The 21,419-nt window shown below is 40.3% G+C and overlaps 1 protein-coding gene across 1 annotated transcript in view; it reads right to left on the bottom strand.

Annotated features, from left to right (window-relative positions):
- The window catches only part of LOC308385924 (gamma-aminobutyric acid receptor subunit rho-3-like), a 28,103-nt gene extending 16,765 nt beyond the window's left edge, over positions 1-11,338 (bottom strand). Inside the window, exons 1-2 of the mRNA XM_080865135.1 lie at positions 10,830-11,338; positions 3,045-3,157 (exon numbers count right to left, since the gene is read on the bottom strand). Coding sequence (XP_080721261.1) covers positions 3,045-3,157; positions 10,830-10,966 — 250 coding nt within the window. The 5' untranslated portion in view covers positions 10,967-11,338. The remainder of the gene's footprint in view (positions 1-3,044; positions 3,158-10,829) is intronic.
- Between the last annotated feature and the right edge of the window lie 10,081 nt (positions 11,339-21,419).

Below are 21,419 nucleotides of genomic sequence, written 5' to 3'. Positions count from 1 at the left end.
AAGCATCTGGCAACATGACGTGTCATTTGGAACACATGTGTGAAGCTTATGGGGACAAGTTTAAGTTTATAGACATCCTTTAAAGGTTGACCTTGATTTAGAAACAGTAAAAGTTCTAAACATGAGAAAGAGGTATCGAGAAATGCCATAAGGAGTATTTCTGGAGTTTGGTCTGCCCTTCAAGGACTCTGAGGAGGGGATGGTTTTGGCTCTTCAGCTTCTCAAGACACACACACACACACACACACACACACACACACACACACACACACACACACACACACACACACACACACACACACACACACACAGAGAAGCTATAGGCTTATCTGAGGGAGAAAAATGCTGATATTTCCCTCTGTATAAAATTATAGTCCGTGGAAATGCCGCAGGGCCATGGGGCAGACAGTGGTGCGTTTGATGTTCCCACCCTGAATGGCAGGCAGGACCACAAAGACGCCGGCAGACCAGGCATATAGAGGAACATACAAAAGCAGCAAGCAGGCTGTGTGTCTGTGAAGGTGTGTCCTAGAAACACGGTTCATTTTGTAGATTCATGGTTACATTTACTTTTTGTTGTTTTAAAAGTCCTGAATTGAGAAAATAACTTCACAAAAACTGTGATTATCTAGGAAATAAACCCACAGGAAATATTCAAAGTAAAAGCTTCAGAGTGAAGATGAGTAAAGTTTAGAGCAAGAATAAAAAGAACAAAATGATCAGTGGAAGAATTAAAGGAAGAGACTGTCACCAGCAGAAAAATGCCTGCATTGTCCTTAAAACGTCAAAAAGACCTGTGTTTAGATTTTCACTCTGCGCAGCCTTTTGTGGTCGTGCAAATAATGACGTTAAAAACCTCTAACAAACCTTTCAGGATCGGGTGGAGACCGCAGTTTGAACCTTGGCTTCAAACAGCTGTCAACAGCGGCTTCTTTTAATTCTGCCTTTAGTCTGAAGACAAGTTCAGACAACGACTGGCACGGTGTGAAAGCCAGCGCTAATAAATCAACTAAAGCTTTTGTTCCACACAGAGAGTTTATCTAAATGATGAGAAATCACCATCCTGACAAAACACATGCAAACATCTGCCATCCATAGCAGAGGGCTTTGTCTGATCTTAGTATTTATGTGTTAAACATGTCAACCAGCCAGAAGTCAAGTCATGGAAAAACGCATTTCCCACTGCTGATGACAAAAGATAGAAAAGTCATCACTGACACTATGATGCTCGAGACTTTTTTAAGAAAATACTTTTTCTTGTCTAAAAATAAAATGTTTCCACGTTGGATGTGTTACATCAGAAGGCGGCAGTAACGATATTATTGTTGATTTTATTTTCGTGGCCTCAAAGATGATTTTTTTGTTCATATACACAAAATTAATACTGTCCTCTTTTCTTCTTCTTTTGGCTGCTCATGTAGGGGTCGCTACAGGGCCCCGTGTCTCGATCTCACCCTGTCGCCGGCATCTTCCTCTGCCACAGCAGTCCTCTGCATGTCCTCCCTCACTGCATCCATGAACCTTCTCTGTGTCAGTAAACCCACTGTCTTTCCCCAGTTGTTGTTAAACAAGGCCTTGATCAATCCAATATGGAAATCTCATTCTTGATGATCAGCATATTCAGTTTCACAAAGATGTTCCAGCAAAATCGCTTCCTGATGCGTTTCTGCCTCCACATTAATCTTGCTCACGACCAGCTCTAAGCTCACATGCTTGGCTTCATCATCAACGGAGTTTGTTTATATGGTTTGGATTAAATCAAACCAGTGGAAACTGTCCTTGCTGTATATTGCAAGGATACAGTGCAGACACGGCTCATTAATGCTGAGTAACTAACTAATAAAATCCAAATCTGAGGCACAGACATCCTGGAGGGTCTCTATTAGTAAAATAACCTTATAACAAACTATAATATTAAAAAAAAGACTAAAAAGAGCAGAAAGGGAAATTATTACATAAAATTTATTCAAAGCCCAATCCACACTTTAAACCTAAATGTAATTTAAGCACACGAGTCATTAAAATACTCACCTGCTGCACAAATGCCACAAAGGGAGAAGCTGTCACCAAAGATCAAAACCTTTCTTGTAGCAGGCTGTAAACATGTTTATTTCTCCTCTAATGTTGGACATTTTAATATGGGAGTCGATGGGCACTGACTCGCTTTTGGCAGCAGCCTTAAGTGGACATTCAAGGAAGTGCAGTTTTTTAAGTGTCTATTTCTTGTTTTTTAAAAGATGATGACGAAATAAAAAAGTGCACCTTCAGTAGATTCTCTCAAATCTAAATCTGACAAAATCCTAAAAAGTCAACAATGAAAATCACAGAACTCGAGCTGAACACCAAATCTGGTTTTGCATAATAACCATCAGTACATTGATCCCTTAATGCAAACACACAGAGGCACTAATATACATACAATACAGATCACACGGAGCGTTCCAAGTTCATACATTAATATTTGAATCCATATCATGGAATCACATGAACCATCTGTGTGGATAAATGCATTGTCGTGTGTTTGATAGCGATGATTTTCTTTGCAGACGTCACTTTGTTGCCCACCCCTCCATCTGCTCCAGACCTGGAATATAATCCAGATTAATGCATTCGAACCCCCGCGACTCACACATCTACACACACTCATTATGTTCTGGAAACACACACAGACACATGCACAGTTGCATCTGAGAGAGCACATTGAGTCCTACTGTATTTCCAAAGCTCTCACACACACAGACACACACGGATGCTGGTGTTGCTGCACGATGGTGATATCTGGGTCAGTGCTGGGGTAATATTTTGTTTTTATCACATCCGTTGTTTGTGTGACCCAATGGCCATCATCACATCAAACCACAGCGAGCGAGGAGTGATTTTTCTCTGTTAGGCGATGTGTGAGGGAACGGATTAAATCATCAGGGATCAGAGATGAAATGAGGAGTGCCTTTGTCTCTTTGGCTATGTGTGTGTGTGTGTGTGTGTGTGTGTGTGTGTGTGTGTGTGTGTGTGTGTGTGTGTGTGTGTGTGTGTGTGCGCCTGACCTCCGAAGCCTGGTCTCATGGCGAAGTCGTGCTCTTCAATCCTCAGCAGTTGTTCACTTTTTATTAGTAAAGTTTTGGTGCTGTCCTGCCTCTTCAGCTTGTAGTCAATACGTCTGCAGAGAGAACACACACAGAGACGTAAACACACACACACATAGACACACATCATGTTGAGTGATTAGTTATGTCCTTGAATTAATTGCACATTTTGATTAGAAAAAAAAATGCAATTTGTAGTTTTCTTCCTACTCTTTGTTCTTCCCATCATGCAGTTCTCTCTAGCCCTGCTAAAACCAAAACCTTAATCAAAGGTTTTGGTTTTAGCCAAAGGCATGTCCGGGCTTCATGAAAAAATAACACACGTGCACACACACACACATGTTCGCAAATATTCCCCATCTAACTAAAACACAAAGCATTTTATTATGTTCCAAAACAACCTCGATGCTACTGCAGGCCTGATAAACACAGCTGCTGAGAGTCAACAGTCAAACACAGATAATGAGCATTTTCAGCTGCATGGACCATTAGAGGTGGCTTCTTGGCCTTCACGGAGAAGTCAGGACTAATCCTCCATACAATTATAACACACATTATAATATAAAAGGCTTAAAATGTTTACAGTACATGGCAAAAACAACAGGGCTCAGTTTAGTATCCAAAGTGAGGTTTATCATTTCAATTTTGTTTTTAATGTTCTAAAGTCTTTTTATTATTAGTTTCAGTATTATTTGAATTCATTTGTTATTATTATAATATTAGAATCAGATTCAGAAAGATTTTATTTATCCCCAAGGGGCAATTAACATAAAACAGAGCAGCATAACGTTGACGATAAGGACAATAAGAACAGGCAATGAGAGTGAGATAATAAATACACAGAATATACAGTTTTAAAATTAAAGTGACTGAAAGGTGAATAAAGTGTCGGTAGTATAAAAAGAGTGTAGAGTAGTTTAGAATTTAAACTACAACATATATAATACTAAACTACATATATCATAATATGAATAGCATTATGGTAAAAAAAATCTAATAACACATAAAATAATATATAAAAATTGAAAACACTCACAGTTTGTTTTGTCTGGACACACCTTAGGCTACTTTCGAATCACCATTTAAGCCCTCAAGCATGGATCCGGACTGTGATAATCAAATTAAAATTTACAATAAAAACCTATTGTTTATCATGCTAAGACAGCAAGGACAAACAAAACTTCTACAGCTGCTACATCAACACTAATACTCATATAATTGAGCCCGGTCCAGTAAGCGATCGTTACTTCCACCTGCAGAAATGTGTATTTATCAGTGTGGTTCAGTTGTTCGAGGACAGCAGGATGAGGGGAGACCAGAGCAGAACAGCTGTGACACCGGAACTGTTTCAACCAAGCTGTACACAGTTTCATTTCTACTGTAAGAACGGACCTTTTATTTACATGGCTGCCTGAGGGGATTGACTCACTTTGAGGAACTGACTCTCAGGCTGCTGCTTGGTCTTTGTCAAAGTTTTATATTAAATCTCATGCGATGCAACAAAGAGGATGTTGGGAAAATTCAATCTACAGTGTTAAATGGATACATTTTGTATGTGTGCTCTGTGTGTGCTTTCCTACCCTTTCATCTCCCCCAGACGTGGATTAGTTCAGAGCAGCTGGGTTGCAAAGTGGTTTGCAGATTGAAAGACACGGGGCAGATACGGGCAGGCTTAAGCAGCTTAAACAACACAATCTACGTGAGAATTTGATGCATAGCCTTGCATAGCTTTGAGATCAGAGTGACATTGGCCTGGACTGCAGGTGGGTTTGACTTTGTGGCCTGCCTGAACTAATGCTCAATTTGGTAAGGCTTAATAACCCCAGGCACAGAGCACAGAGGCACATGTGACACCATGCAATACTGCAACGCAATGGAAAATTTCTACAAAAGAGAAACAAGATGACGTCATTTGAACACACAAACTAATCAAACGAACGAAAAAAGAAACAACCACAATGCTAAACAAATCAGCTAAACCAGACCACAACATAGGAACCCACAAACAACCCAAAGGACCACAGAGAGACACACAAGACAAAGGACACGAATCTACCACAAGGAGAAAATAATGTTTACATGTAAGCATACAAACAATCCAAAACAGATGTGCTTAAAAGAGACACGCAAAGTACCACACAATTAGATAAACGCCTTCAAATATTTACGAAACAAACAAACAAACAAAACATAAGCACACGCGTAGAAAGCTTATGAAGCCTAAAGTCTAAATCTAATCAAACTGTAGATAATATATAATAAGATTTTCTTGTTTTATGCAACTTATGACCTTCATCATGAGGTTGTTGTGAGGCTTTGTTGATATCAGGGGACTTCCAAAGCTTCTGGATTTATCGTGTGGATTTTGGATGGAGGGGACTCTGATGCTGAGACAGATGCTGTCTGTGATATGTGGCTGAAATGTTTACAGAGCTTTTAACCAGATTTTTGAGAAAGCAGTGAACAATGAGTCTTCACACACAACCTTGTAGGAACTCTGCAAGGTTCTTATGTAGCAGCTTGTCAATGGTGTCGAGTGTTTTTGGTTGAAACTGTCTGCAAATGACAAAGAACAAAGTCATAGTGCAGGCGATAGTGTTATGCAGGACCCACATTCAAACAGGGAGCCCCAGAGAGACAACATTTAGGATGCATAAAGTGTAATTATAGCTCAAGCATAACTGACTTTCAGTTGTAATACATGCAGAATTGCATGCGTGTGTGTGTGGACGTGGTAATCACATGCACAGATGTGCGGTGCAAAGGTGAACATGCAGCGGTAAAAGCGATGGAAGCTGTCTGAGATCTTCTCCGCTCGTGGATGAAAAGCCTCTTTAAAAATCACACACCTCGACACACATCAAGGAGAACACACATGGACACGCAGACACACAAACACACATTCATTCCTCTGTTATTGTGAGGTTAAAAAAAAATAATTTCAGCCAAATCCTATTTCTATAATCCTTTAAATTAACCTTGACTAACACTCCAAAATCCAGCCAGAACAAACCTAATGTAGCGCTAATCTCAAGCCTGAAGCTAATTTAATCAACTAACAATCAACACTGGATGTTTTTAAAAAAATTGTTGCTCAAATGAAATAAAGAGTTCTCGTTTTAGACATAAAACTCTAAAGTCCTGACATCTTAGAGGCTGGAGGAGGAAATGCATTCAGATACTGAAAATTCTGACTCACACAAATTTTTCTCCCCTAAAAGTTCCTTTTGTTTTTTTGTAAAACTACACAATTCAGTATTCGTTAATGGCCTTTGAAAGTACAGGTCTTGTGCTCAAATCACTTAATTTTTTTTTTTTTTTTTGAAATTTGGTTGGATAAAACCTCCATTGTGAAGTTGCCACAGTGGGTGTCCCTGTGGTTTAGCAGGCGGAGCAGGTTAGAGGATTTTAGCAGGACTGTGATTTGATTCCTCCCTCTCCTGGTTCGCATGTCCTTGGGGATGATACTAAATCCAAAGGTCACCGATATGTGTGACTGAAAAAGTGACAAAAGCAGTCCATTTTACTTTTGTGATTAAAAAAAATGAACTATTTGCTGATATTTTGTTTTTAAAAACCAACATTCACAGTCTGATTCAGCTGATTTGGAGCATTATCCCCTCGACAGGTCACAGCGCAACCACAGAAAGACATTCATCTTCTTTGTTCTTTTACCGCTCTCTTTGACAGATGGTATCTCACCCTACCAGTATCAGCTCCCTCCTCTGCACATGTCGCAACCATGTCAGCCTCACTTCTCTAACTTTGTCTCCAAACCTGAGCTCAGCCTCTGATCTGCTTCTGGAGAAAAACTCTACCTTAATCAGCTAAAGTTGAAAATGCTGGTACAAACGCATTCATGAGTATTAATAATGAGCATGAATGAAAGTGATAAATAATAATTTCCTTTTTAATAATTGAAAAAAAAAAACCTTCTCGTTATGCTTACGCCTTAATAAAAATAACCTTTCCAGTACAGGGATTGTACTTTTCATAGATGCACACAGTGGTTTTACTACATTTAGTTAAATATATACAGTTACAGTTGTGCCTGTTCTTATCATACAAGGAGGTTAGCATATTGATAAATGATGCATAAGAGCGCAAAGCCTGAGGCCCTCACCCATTTAGACACACCCAAAACACCTCAGCTAGGAGGCTTCCAGGAGGCATCTTAATCAGATGTGGAGCCACCTCAGCTGAAGCCTTTCCAGTTTAAAGAAGCTCGGTGGATTGGGCAGCAGTTGAAGGCGGGGGCTTTAGTGGTGCAATTCCTAGCTACTTAAACTGGCTTTAGGGACACTGTATGTAATCTTAAAAATGCACCAACTGTGTTTCAGTTTTTTCAGGAGCTTTCAACAACACACAATGCTCCTACTTGTCTTAAAGTCTTTCTTCTTCTGCTCCTTTTAGACGTCGCCACAGCGGCGTCTCATCTCCTCCTTCACTACAACCTTAAATCTTCTCTCTGGTCTTCTTCTTCCTAGCTGAACTATTTTGAACATTTCCAGTATATCCATCCTTCTGCACATCTAAACCTATCTCAGTCTTGCTGTTATGCTCAAAAGAATATTGTTGAGACTAACACCAGAGTTTGTAGAAAAATGTGTTTTATTTTATAAGTTTTTAATAAATAAAGTATTTAATAACCTCAGCTCAAAATGACAGCCCAGAGATCATGAAGGCATTGCTCAAACTCAGGCATGCTGTTTTCCACACCTTGTCAGGTTTAAGTGTCGCCAGTTAAGGCAACACCTAGACTCTTGGAATGCTGCTGGGGTTTGCAGAGGGCTGTAACACTCAACCTGAGCCATCCCTTTGATTTACTCCTCTTAATTTTGTCCCTTCTGGTCACTCCCAGTGAAAGCTTAACACCCCTGGGTCGTCCCCTGTAACTCATACAAAGCTGTTCAAGTTGAGTCCAAGAATGAAATATTTTGCCTGAAATGAGCAAAATAGTTTAAGCAAAAGCTGTGAGCTACTGCTGGAAACATTTGGTCCTCACAAAGATAGATGAACACACAAAAGCACAGGTCAGTGCGACAGATGAGGGCAGGCTGCCTGCTGTCAGCAGCAGGATTCACCCACAACTGCCGCTGTAATACTCCACTGAACACACACACACACACACACACACACACACACACACACACACACACACACACACACACACACACACACACACACACACACACACAACTAATCAAATCTAATTTAGGGATTTTATCTTCTCCGTTTAAAGGAAACGCTGTTGGAAACTGGCTTATTTGCTGCATTACTGGAAAGTGTTCAATGCAGTTCTGTGCTACATTTACAAACCTTCATTTACGCCTTCTTTACATTTATTGTAATATATATTCAACACATATGTACGTAAAAGAAAATTTTTAGTGTGACCTCAAACATCAATCACAGGCCGATTTAGTTTTATCGCAGTAATTTCAGCTCTGCTGTGTACTCACTCGGCTGTTTTTGCACTTTAATTTCACAGAGATTACCTGCTGCACAAACAGTGAGGGCTGCGTTATGGTATTATATACATGGATCAAGGTCATATTGTTATCTCACTGTTGCAACACATACATCAGCTCTCAGGTGGTGTAAACGACAAAGGGTCAAACTCAGTCACTGCTTTATTGCATGACTCTTTTTATTGCATTTGCATTTATTTGCTTTATGTGTTTATTTTAAGGGTGTTAAATGGAATAAATGCAGAGTCATTAATATTATTATAACTGTCTGTGCTTGGACATGCTTTGGAAACATTTTTATGCACAAATTGTACTTCAGATCGCAAACTACTGTACATATTGAGTAGATATTTATATTGAATTTGGCTGAGATAAAGAAATCAGAGTGTTAAATGTATGTTAGGTTAGACAGAGTGAAGTCCATTCAGGCAGTTTACATATTTGGTTCTCCTACAGGAATCTGAAGAAGCTTATTAAACAGCGTGAGCTGCTCAGAACAGAAGCTGCATTCACTGATTCTGGAAAACTGGCTGCTACTGGTTTTTTTCCATTCAAAACCTGTTTGAGATGCAAGCTTTCAAAATCTGCAATATGCTAAACCTGCAGTGGTCACTCCTCCGTGGGCTGGTGCTCCTGCAGACAGCAGACTAAGCAAAAAGAGCAGCTTTTCCACTTAACTGTGAAGTGCTGCAGACTTACTTTTTAACTAAAAATAATCCTGCCACGCTGTGAAGGGCAGGGAACCTTGGCGTTACTTTTACACATTATTATTTATTTTAAGCAAATGAAAGGAAATCTACAGAAGTGAAATTTCCTTTGCAGCCGACTCTGTGGTTTTTCTGTAAAACTGGGATGTGAGAGTCAGCAGCCCATATGGGAACCTCTTTGTGACGTGTGCTTCAGAAGTGAATCACAGCTTCCTGACAACCACAGACTTTCCTGTAAGTCTCTGTTCTCCCTAAACTGATGCTGCAGAAACTTCAGCTTCCTGCTCCTCAGTCAGCTCTAGTAACTTTAAATAATTGTGTTGCTGTAACAGTGAAAAGAATTCATAAAGCATCAATAGATCACTCAGCAATGTCAGTGGGGGAGAGTCTATTTACTTAAAAGCTTCACAGCCTAAATGTAAAGTCTCTGAGGTTTAATCTGCATTTTAAACTCATACAAAGCCACATAAGCTACTTTCAGCTGCTCCCTCATCACAAAAGGCCACCGCAGCAGGCAGTAATATAATAGTTCTGTTCACGCAGACTAAAAGTAATTCATTTTTAGATGTTTATGGTTAGTGTTGTCTCTTAGGAAGACGGCTCCTTGTTCAAATCTGAAAGCCTGCTGAAGCCTTTCTGTGAGGAGGTTGCATGTTCTCCCACAGTGCAGAGATATGCATGCAGTTCTATCATTGACCATAGGGTTGAATGTTTGCCAATCACTGTGTGTTGCCCATGTGACTGACTGGCAATCATCCTGCCTCTCATATTTCATAAGTGATTAATAAAAAGGATCTTAAACCATAAAGCTGGATCTTTATGGTTTAAGTCCAGCAGCAACTGGTTTCCTTTAGGTACCAATAAAACCGTATGGCAGCTCTCCTCAGTCTGACCTTTTCTACCCTGTGCAGGGCCCATATCACATTTTAGCTGTTAGTTCTGCTGTGTATACAACACAACAATAGAAACAGAAACCTCTTCAGCCAGCCAGTTTACATCACCACAGTTTCTGTGATCTGTGATGTTAAAAAAGGCAAAATTTTCAGGCTCAAAAATACAAATTGGAGACATTCACAAAAAAAGAAAAAGCATCTGCACTGATTGGTTGGGCTTATGGTCATGTGGCTTCAGGCCCTCCCTCCATCACTGAGAAAACAGATAGCATCAAATCTTGAACTTAAACTGAACGGCTACGTTTAACGGGCTGTGTTTAGGAGTTTAACCCCTCTATGCACCCTGGAACTAGTGGAAGCTGTGAGAGACACTTTTTACTATTTTATTTGCCTCTTTATTTGTTCTACTGTTCTAGTTTTTCTTCATAATCAGAAGAAACATCTCATGGATTACTTTGCAACACGAATCAAGTAGACAAAGACATTTTTAAGCATAAATAGATCTGAAGCATTGAATTGAACACCAACAGCAGGACGGCACATTCAACACATCTACATTAAAGTCCCAAAAAGCAAAATAAGACACAAACAATAAGTCAGCTCTCATCTCATCTGCACTACTGGCTCAAACTGCCTCAGTAGGAACACACAGATCTAACAGCGAGTCTGTCTCACCCTCCAAACTTGAACTTGCTGTTCTCCCCGAGGAAGACATCCTTGTGTTTCCTGCGGCTTGAACTGCGGCCACCAGTCACCATGGCAACAAAGCTGACTGCTGCCAGAGCCAGGTAGGTGAGTACGTCCACCTTCATTCTTCACAGGTTTCCCTGCCAAAGCAGACACAGCTCTAACATCCCGACCATCTCTCCTCCAGTCCTGCTGACTAACGCTGGTCAAACATCCCACAGCAGCTGGACGTTTCCTCAACCAGAGACCTCCAGGACGTCAGTGAGATTTCCAACCAGGACAAAAACATGAGGAAGTTCCTGAAGTATTCATGTGTCTCTGCAGCGTAGATCTCTGCAGCTCCCAAGTTTCCAGCTGAACATCCCAGCTCGATGATCTCCAGGAATCTTCTGCCTTCCCTCCAAATCATCTACTGCTCTCCTCTCTCTCACTTTCACTCCCTCTCCCTCTCTCTCTCCCCCAGTCTGTTTGTTTCTGCAGTTTTGTGGATCTCTCTATCCCTGATTAAAATCGATATGAATCTATTCCTCGCGGCGATAGAGGAATGACACTAATTCCACCCTAATCCTCTTATCTACAGCCACAGCAATCTTTCACTAACCTACAAACAGCCACACACATGCATACACGCACACTCATCAGTAATCAGGATTTTCTCAGTGGGACAATGACAAAAGAAGCACGAGGTTAGCGCACACCTCCACTTTGTATAGGTGGAGTATTTGTGAGGGAAAATGAAGCACAGGTTTGAAAGCGGCACAAACAACAATAGCTCATCAAGCTCAGCCGCGGTTTAATCTGAGCTAGAGTGGAGGGAAATGTGTCTAATCCCGCTTTACCTACCGTCTTCCTCAGCTTACACCTCTGGAAGACATAATCCTGAACACACAAACGGTGCAGCAACACAGAAATGCACACAAACTGCATTTTTCAATGACGTGTTTTGGGTAATTTAAGCAACTTTTGGGAATTTCCTGCTTTGCATGGGAGTTGTCAAAGTTCAGTGATCTCAACATGACACATATCCTCTTACAGTTTCAGCAGGTCTGAAATACTCAAAAAGTGTGAACTCTAATATCACTAATAATAATGTTAATGTTCACTGCCACAGCAACATGTTTTTAAAGCAGGAAGAGCACAAAATTAATGCTTCACTTCTCACAACATTTGTTCTCCTTTGATTTAATTAGACCGATTATTTTTAATTAACTCGAGCCATTTTGAGGAACTAAACTGTTTCAGTATCAGGCTGTAACCTTCTGTACTACAAAGTGAGATAAATGGGTTAGAGTAAAATTAGAGTTTCTGTCTCATGAAGGCTGCTCTATTTACCTGCCTGGCTAAATCACCATGGTTACACATCCTGGACACATAACCTGGCCAGAGCAGCAGAGTTTTAAAAATGAGCTCAAATCTCAGTGTTTTCACAGATTATTTTATTCACAGTATGTTTTAAGTATGAGGCAATATGTTTTATATGTACAAGTTAAGCGGTCCAAACTGTGCATGGCAAGAAAACCTGATCACTGAATAAAATAATTTCACTTTGATCTACAGTCAAACAAAGTGAGGCTATGGGATGGTAACATTTAATATTTAAATGTATCCATGTAACAAACCGACAGCAGACCCAGGTGCACGTTCATGTTTTGCAGCATCTCTTTATTAATGGTTTGTTGTTCACACACTGTTAGCTGCAGCTCTCTCTCTCTGCCAGCTACACTCACTGAGAAAAACCTCCCTACTGCAGGACCCAGTACCATGTTTAAGTCGGCGAGTATGACTGTGGATGCCGTGCAGGTGCATCCACCTTCCCTGCACGGCACCACAAGCCACACCCCGCTACAATCCAATTTAAAGTTTCAAAGCTTTGAGTGTCTAAATCTACATAATCTCTTGTCTTATTTGCAACATGGTTTCATTTAACAGTTACATATTTATTGTTATCATTATTTATAGTTTTTCTTTTTCTTTTTAAATCTTTTTATTTGCACCATTTTAAACTTTATATAGACTTCAAGTTAGGGGCGTGGCCACTTGTTTGACAATTATCATGTCACAGGCAGCTCTAGCCGGCAATTGTATTCTAGCATTTGTCCCTAAACTGTGTTTGTGTTGTTAGTGCTTTATGGTGCCTCCAAAAAATCTGTGCTCCAGTGTTTGGTGAATGAAATTGTTGTATGTTAACAATCTATTACTGTGTGTTGCACCTGTACAGTGTATGGGTGCTAACCATGCTTGCACCACTATCTTGACCAAATTTGATCATTTCTGGTTCCAAAAAACCCAACCCATTGTGGTGGTGCCCAAAATACTAAAACCAGTGTGTGTGATGTCAGAGTGTCTGTGTTCGTTTTTACATACTGTGCATGTGTGCGGCCGCTCCCTCATTCTCCGAGGCATTACCACTGCAGATGGATCCACATGTTTCATTTCATACAGATTCCTCCCCTGAGGATGGGTTTTGTGTCTCCACATTGTGTCTCCACGTCTCCACACATGGAAAATGTGTTAAAACTACATCATGGAGCTACGATCTATAATTAATGCTTGTGATAAAGGATAACAGATATTATTAAATATGTTCAAGAAAGACTGGAGGACAAGGAGTAAGAATGAAGATCAACTAACAGGGTTTTGTGTTTATTGGTTAATTTATATTCTTAGATTATTGTCATTCATGGTTTTCTGCTTTGTTTATTTTTAGTTTCCAGGATTTCGGTTTCTGTTACTTTGCCTTCCCTGTGTTCCTTGTCTAGTCATCTTTGTCTCCATGTCTCCCCAGTCAGTCGTGTCTCCATGTCTCAGTGTCTGGTCTGTTTTCCTCTGACGGTCCCATGTCATATGTCAGCGTATCTAGTTTCGCTTCTCCTTGTTTCTTTATGTGTAATTAGTCCCAGCTGTGTTTTCCTCCTGTTTCCCATTCCCTCATTACTTCCTTCCACATTTCTAGTTTCCCAGTGTTTTGTTTCTAGTTGTCATGCTCAGGGTTTTAGTTTGTTTTTTTATGAGTTTTGGTTTATGGAAGATTTCCTCAGCAATAAAGCTGCTGCCTTAAGTTCACCTTTTTGTTTCCTCGTCTTTTTCTTGTCGCCCATCTAATATATGATTGGTTCCCTGAAAAAAGGCAAAAGTAGAACTTGAAAGTGGAAACACAATCAGGAAGAAACTGAGACTTGGGAACAGCTTTGGATTCCTTGTCTTAATAAAGGACTTGTGGACAGGTGGAGGAGCTGAGGGACAAACCGCTGGCACTGTAATTACACTCTGATCTACCAGCTGAGCCGCAAATGCCTGAAAAGATTCAGTCAGCCATAGCTAATGAGTTCCTGATAGAGGCGCATGAGAAAATTCCATAATGTCAAGGATGTCATTCATGTGGCACTTTTCCCACCCTGAGTTATCTCTGCTATGACAGTGAAAACAGGAAACACCCAGCCAACGGTGTTGTTGCACTGATGCATGGTAATGGAGTAAATACCTGCATGGGGGCGTTACCTGGAGTGGGGAGATATGCTGCAAAGGACTTTGGAGTCATTACTTGTTTTATTTATACAATAACCATTATCTCATGATCATGTAGTACTGTCCTCTTCCAAGAACCACACGAGTCTATTAATCATTCCCCCCCTCCAACATTTAAAGCTGGTTGTTCTTAAGTGACTATTAATAGAATAATGAGCAATTTCAATGTTTACAACATTTTTAGTCTTAAAATTATGCTTCTAACATCAATATCAGAAAGCTAATTGGAATAACGTACCACTGAATGAACAGCATACGATAAAACATAAAGATGGTGCTGAATTTGAAGAAGGGCCCACTTTGAGACTCTCTGTGGATTTCCAGACACATTTAATTGCATTAACTAACAACAAACATGAGTGTAAGGACAGCTCCGCCTTCTTTTGCAGAATCTGATCTGAATCCTTTTTTAATCTAATCCATCACATTAAATCACATTCATCAACATTTCCATGCACACTCTGCATGTTTTAATGACATCCAATACTCACAATAAGATAAGATAAGATAAGATAAGACTTTATTGATCCCACAACAGGGAAATTTTTGCGTCACCTCAGCTCAGGTACAGATATCAGAAGGAAATACAAAAATACAAATAAGTACAATCAATGAAAAAAAGTAAGATAATACACTATATACAATGGTAGCATACACAGTATGTGATTATGGATATAGTTGGAAATATGGAAGACATAAACTATATAGCTTGATATAGCTATTGTACCACTACTATTCCTATTTATAGACATGTACACACACACATGTACACACTAAATATACATATGTATACATATACAGACATGGATGATCTGATATCCTCGTGTTGGTGTTGTTCCCAGATCATCATACTAAATGTTGTTCCAGGATCAACATTGCAAGTGACCAATCACATTGTTGTGACGTTATTCTTTTGCACGCCAAGCCATTCGTGCATTTATGAAATTCCAATGTTGCAAGGACAATATCAATTCTGCTTACTGTTTATTAAAGGGTTACGGTTAGGGTCAGGGTCCGTTGATCGGCAGACAGAGGCGGTTTCTCGCAGCTTTAGTACAGTTTTTTTTTTTCACGCCGGTTTTTCCCGAAGTTGCAAAAGTATGACGTCACAACATTCTGATTGGTCACTTGCAATGTTGATCCTGGAACAACATTTAGTATGATGATCTGGGAACAACACCAACACGAGGATATCAGATCAACCGGATTATGCTATAGGGTAATTGCTGCCTGACTGCACTTGTTCAGATATTTCGTCTGTGTAACTGTCCACAATGCAGATTAAGGTTTCTATTCGTAAATAGCACAAGAGATAAAGGAAAAGAACTTTATCACCACTTATTACCACTTACCTGCCTTTATCCCATGAAACAGGAGCCCTACTCTACTGCAGAGGAGCTCGCTGTGCCGGTGTCCAGTTTCCAGGTGTGACTGTGAGTAAGTGTGTTTCTGGAAAAAGACAAGAGCACAAGTGTATCTGCAAACAATATGACTTAAAAGTACATTTAAAAGGGATTTCTTTCCACCTACATTTTTTAGCACTATGCTTCAAAATAATCTCTGTTTATCTTCTACTGGGCCTTGCTGAACCCTGTCAGTTTGACACATCTCCCTTAAAGCCAGCCTTGTTCTGATTGGCTGCCTCTCACAAACAGAACGTCATACAACATCATAAAGAGTCAAGAGTATAAAAGAAGTGTCTGAAATCCAGGTCTGAGTGAAGCCCCTCAGTTTGTCCTGTGTCAGAAACAAGCTGCTTACCTCACGTCTTTTTAAGTCCATCCTCGTCCTCTGATTGGCCGTGGCTTACAAACAGCTTGCTTCTCTCCATCTCATCTAAACAGAACAGAAAGTGTGTGTGTGTGTGTGTGTGTGTGTGTGTGCCTGCCTGAAGTGGCCATATTAGGAAAATGGAGCATTTACAGCAGCCCTAACACTCATACTTTGGATCACAGGGATCGCCTGTTCATACGCTGAGATCATTATATGACTCTTTCATTTAACAAGAGCAATAAATGTAAATCCTGTGTCGCCCCGATGCTCTGTTTCGAGACTGGAGCGCAGAATTAGAAGCAAACATTCAGGGGCTGCACTGTAGCTTCTCTGTGTGTGTGTTTGCCTCAGCAGGTGTCAAACGGTTGGACGTTTTGGCATACATCACATAGCACATGGTACAGCACACCCACTAAAACAGCTCTGGACTTTGAAAACAAACCCCTCTGACATTTTGTGCCAGCAGAAGCAGAGAAATTGCTGCGAGGGTCTTGTGTGCCTGTGTGTGTGAGCCTGTGTGCATGTGTGATGTGTGTGTTTGTGTGTGTTTGCCAAATTACAACCAAACTCCACCCATTCAGAGGGTGTGTGTCTGACGGTGCTGTGTGAAGGGTGAAAAGTGTGCCTCCGTGTGTGAGTGTGTCTGTGTACAGCCTATTCTCTAGATAACCTGTTGAGCCAGTCAAGCTAACGCTCAGTCTCTGGAGGCTCAGATCAGCTCGGTTCTTGCTTTGCCCTCTATCTCTTCCTCTTTCTGCTGGATTTCATCTGAACTGGAGCTGAGTCACTGTAAGTCACCGGGGTTGGTGTTTCCCTGCTTTCCCACTGATTCATCACCACTTCTCTGACAGGCTTCACCTCTTTACAAAGTTGACTTTTTGGACTAATGCTAAAATAAGGTTTACTGTTTACTGAAATTCCTGTAAGTACTTGTTGCTTTATTTTTCTATAATTTATTGCACATATATAGACACTAGAACCACATCTGCCAAGTTTTTTTCACACATTAAGGACTGTGTGACAACTCTGAAGCCTAAGAGAAGCTAAACTCTGGAGCTTTCTGTGTCTGTGTGGGGAAAAAAACGATTTATGTAATTTAAGAGCAGCTTTGAAACAAGACTATAATAATATGTCCATTATCTTCATTCATAAAACTAATCAGCCAGCGCAAACTTACACCATAGCATCTTAGATGTGAGATAAGATATGAGACACTTTGTAGCTGGGTAATGATGACAGGTGAACTATTGTTAAATTGGTATTTGTCTATTCTGTGCACACTTAATTTGAAATGATGCACTTTTGTCTATGTCCATGTTTTCTGTGTTTATATTGGTAAAAGGTTAAAAACATTTATTTTAGATGGTACTTCACGTCTTGATTGATTTAGTTCGTCGGTTTGTTTGTATGATTACTAAAAACAGTTGTGGCCAGATTTCCACACAAATGCCGACCAAATGTCTCAGCTCTGCTCAGCTTGTGAAACCATTTGCAGTTTTCTTTACCATTAAAAGATAAGGAAAAATTGAACTTAGCTTCTTATGTCAAATAAATATCAAATACATATCAAACTGCAAAAAGAAAAACTGGGAGAGATGGCCTGTTGATCTAAAGAAGCAAGCCTGGATCCAGATGCCTCGCTGGATACATGTGCTCACAATGTGCATGGCGTCGTTTTGGAGGGAGTTGCAATCTGCACTCTTTGATGAGCTCCAACTGTTTAGAAATTAACTCTCTCATTACTGAGCCACTTCACTGCTTCTGCAGTGACTCTGTGTCTACAAATGCAAGGAATCACCTCATCTGGTTCACAGTGAAGTAAATGGGTAGTGGGTTTTATGGTAGGTTATGGACTCCTCTCTTTATTTGTCTGGTAGGCTTCTTTTTTGTAATATGAGAATGCCCAAACAAAACAAATTTAGAGTTCAAAGAGTAATAGAAACCACACTGGCACTGGTACAAACCTGCCAATGCCCCATTAGATCCCCACCAAAACACAACTGGTTATTGCTTTGCCCATCTTACTCGTCTAAACCAGCTTTCACAAGGCTGAGTTTAACTTAAGGTATAGTCACAGCCCGTTTAGTTTAAAGGGAGATTATTAATGTGGAAAAAGCTCTGAACTTTTTTGAAACAGCACATTTCACTGCTTGTTTATGTCCCATTTCTTGTAGATGAGCTACTGTGTGGAATTAATTTGTGAAGAAATGTGCTGAATAAATAAATTGTCCTTATCTTTTCTTATGAAAACATCAAACCTGATGAATTTCTTCCCTAAAAACATGTTCTGTCACGTTTTCCACTCTGTATCTTTTTGTTTCCATGTTATCATGAATGCTTCTCTAATTATGCCTTTTCTCCTGCTTTTCCCCAGTATTTGTGTTACACCAAACCACCCAGAGAGATTCAAGGAAAAAACTGCTGAAAGGAAAAAAAGAAGAGTGGCAAAATTTGGCTGGAATCACTCAGTGGAAGGATTTTGGACTGAAGGCCTGAATACTTTTCTCTGTGCCATCACACTGTATGTGTGTGTGTCTGCTTGCGTTTTAAATGCGCATTGCTGAAAGGAAATCATGTCAGCGATATACACCTGGGCTTGTTTCCTCCTCTGGATCAGCTTCACCACACAGGACAAAACCCCAGGTAAGACACAAACGCCTCTTTGTCTGTTTCATTTAATCTGATCCACTCACACGGATTAAAGGACTGAAGGGTTTCTTTGCAGCACCTGATACACAGATCCAGTTTGTTAAGAAGAAACAGAATGAATGAATGAATGAATGAATGCATCTTAAAACTGCATGTTGCAAAATTTTTCTTCTTGGAAAAGGAAACTCTTGGATTAGTCAGGCAGCAGATTCAAGTTTTTTCCTCTCAGTTAAATTGTGACATCAGAGAACGGAAAAAATCCGGCCACAGCAAGTGAAAGAGCAGCTGAACCTACAGGGGAAACAGTTTGAACAGCTCACAGCAACGTTGCTAACTTCTGAGATCACTTTTGATCTGTGACTTCGCTGCTGACATCTGCAAGGTTTTAATCTGGTCTGAAGAAACTAACTTGGAAAGGAAACAGAAAATGACGCAGCTGAGATTTTAACAGCTAGCTGCGTTTCTAAGAGAAGTATTTTCTCTTCCCCAAACTGAACTTTACAAAAAGGTCAAGTTGATTTGTCTTCCTCTTTGGAGGAAGGCAGGAAGTCTAACTGACAGTGAGCAAAATTTGGTTTGTTAGCTGGCTGGTATCAGTGGTCTGCTGGGATTGGCTGTTACTAGCTGAAGGACCTCGTAAACATCGTCCGAGCTGTCTATATCAAAGTGCTGAGGATGTGGATGCTTTTCCCGTGATTTAAAAATATTGTGTATTGCCTCAGAGCTCAAAGTGCGATGGCCATGAAACTGGTTCTCATATAGAGCTTTTCTATTCTGTTTTTACACCCAGCTGAAAATCAGACTATCTGATCAGAAATTAATTGTAGAAAGTTGATGGAGAAAACATTGAGTCGACAGCCCTCCTGTGACTTCATACAGGGGACATAAGAGGAAGGTTCCACTATGTAAGGCTTCACAAATTTGAATAACTGCTTTGAAAAGTGCTTAAAGTAATATTTGCAGTCCTTATCTTTTTAAGCATCCAAAAGAAAAAAAAAACTTCTGCAGAATCATATCACCACAAACATTTCAGAGGGAGAGGTTGGGACCTGTGGCACACCCCTCACCAAACGTCACAACTTTGTCTGTACTTGTAGTTTACTTGACTTATACGTTTCATTGATCTGACAGTTTTAGTTTCTAGTTTTCAGTTCTGGATTGTGTAATTCCACGTGGAAACGTGGAACAGGCAGTTTCCTGCCTCCCTCGCTGAACTGCCACGCTGACTGGGTAAGCAGGCAGCGAGGCTTTAGAGAGCCACATGTAACTGAAGCCAAAAGCTATTGGCCTTAACTGAGATATGATGATTTGTTATTTAAAAGAAAAATACAGACAACACATTAGATGAGCTCTTCTATCTAAAAACTAAGAATATGAATAGTGTGAAATGGACTTTTAAGGCTTGACTCATCAGATTTTAGAAGCAAGTTCAAGGTGGAGGGGAAGTCGGGCTAACTGTACTGCTAATATTTGTAATCCCATTTAATGTTTTAATCTGCTCACCTATCAGTTAACGTGCGTAATTATATTAGGCTGAGTGTTTATTTCATTCAGTAAATGCATGTATGAAGTCCATTTTCACCCTTTGAAGATAACATAGAGAGAACATATTTGCTTCACTGCAAACATTTCAGCAAGGGCACAAAATGTCATTTCACTGTGTGACAGGAGCCGGCTTTGATATCACTGAGCATTCATGCAGGTCAGCTGCCTGCTACATTGCACAGGTGCGAGTCAGCAGTCTGAATCAGTACGCTGCTGCTGCTCCCGAAGTGGAAATTTACAAGAAAAGGAAGAAGGAGCCAAAAGAGCGGCAGCATGAGCCAGCAGATTCCATCATAATACTGCCCGAGGTGGAGAGGGTGATGAAAGAAACACTCAAGTGATAAAGCAACGATTAATCCCTCCAGTTATTTGAATGTTGCAGTGGCAGTAACTGTCGCACAATTTTGCAAACACACGGATTTGAATTTGAGAAAAATCCCCCAAATAAACAAACAATCTCCTGGCACAGTCCAGTGATCTGATTCCAGGTTTGGCTCAGACCTGTCCCAACAGTCGCCCTGACTGAACCTGGAGGGTAAAAGCCATCTCTGAGCAGGATAATTAGGCAATCTGTACTACGCTTGAGCACCCACCCTCTTTCAACTTCCCCAACTTTAATCCTGTCATCCACGTGGGATTTTTTTACAAAGTGTGTACTGAATCCTACTGATGCAGTTCTTCCAGACAAGTTTTCCAATGAAGTTTTTAGTTGCACTCCACAGACTGCATATAAAAGATGGACAGAGGCATCCATTGGTTTGTGGTCTACACATTTGAAATAGTGCAATCTGCAGATTTAGACCACAGAGCTGAGTGAAAGGGTGTTGGCTAATGGTAGCAAACTTGTTTAGCGAGCTGCTAACTATACAGGTCCAGCTCACTGACTCCAGAAAGTTGAAACGAAGCCTAGCAGGCAGTCAAAGTGGCCACACCCCTTACCTTAAGTCTTATTAAAATTCATACAAATGAGCTGTGTTAGCATTGATCCCCCAGACAACAAAATAAATAAAAAGTTGACTAAAATACCAATTTGAATTCAGAGACTATTGTTTATACTGGACAGTTTCTGTCAAAATGAAATGCACA

Source organism: Rhamphochromis sp. 'chilingali' (genome assembly GCF_963969265.1).
Source record: "Rhamphochromis sp. 'chilingali' genome assembly, chromosome: 18".
Lineage (NCBI taxonomy): Eukaryota > Metazoa > Chordata > Actinopteri > Cichliformes > Cichlidae > Rhamphochromis > Rhamphochromis sp. 'chilingali'.
The sequence above is the reverse complement of the archived record's forward strand: the minus strand, read 5'-3'. Positions and strand labels throughout refer to the sequence as shown.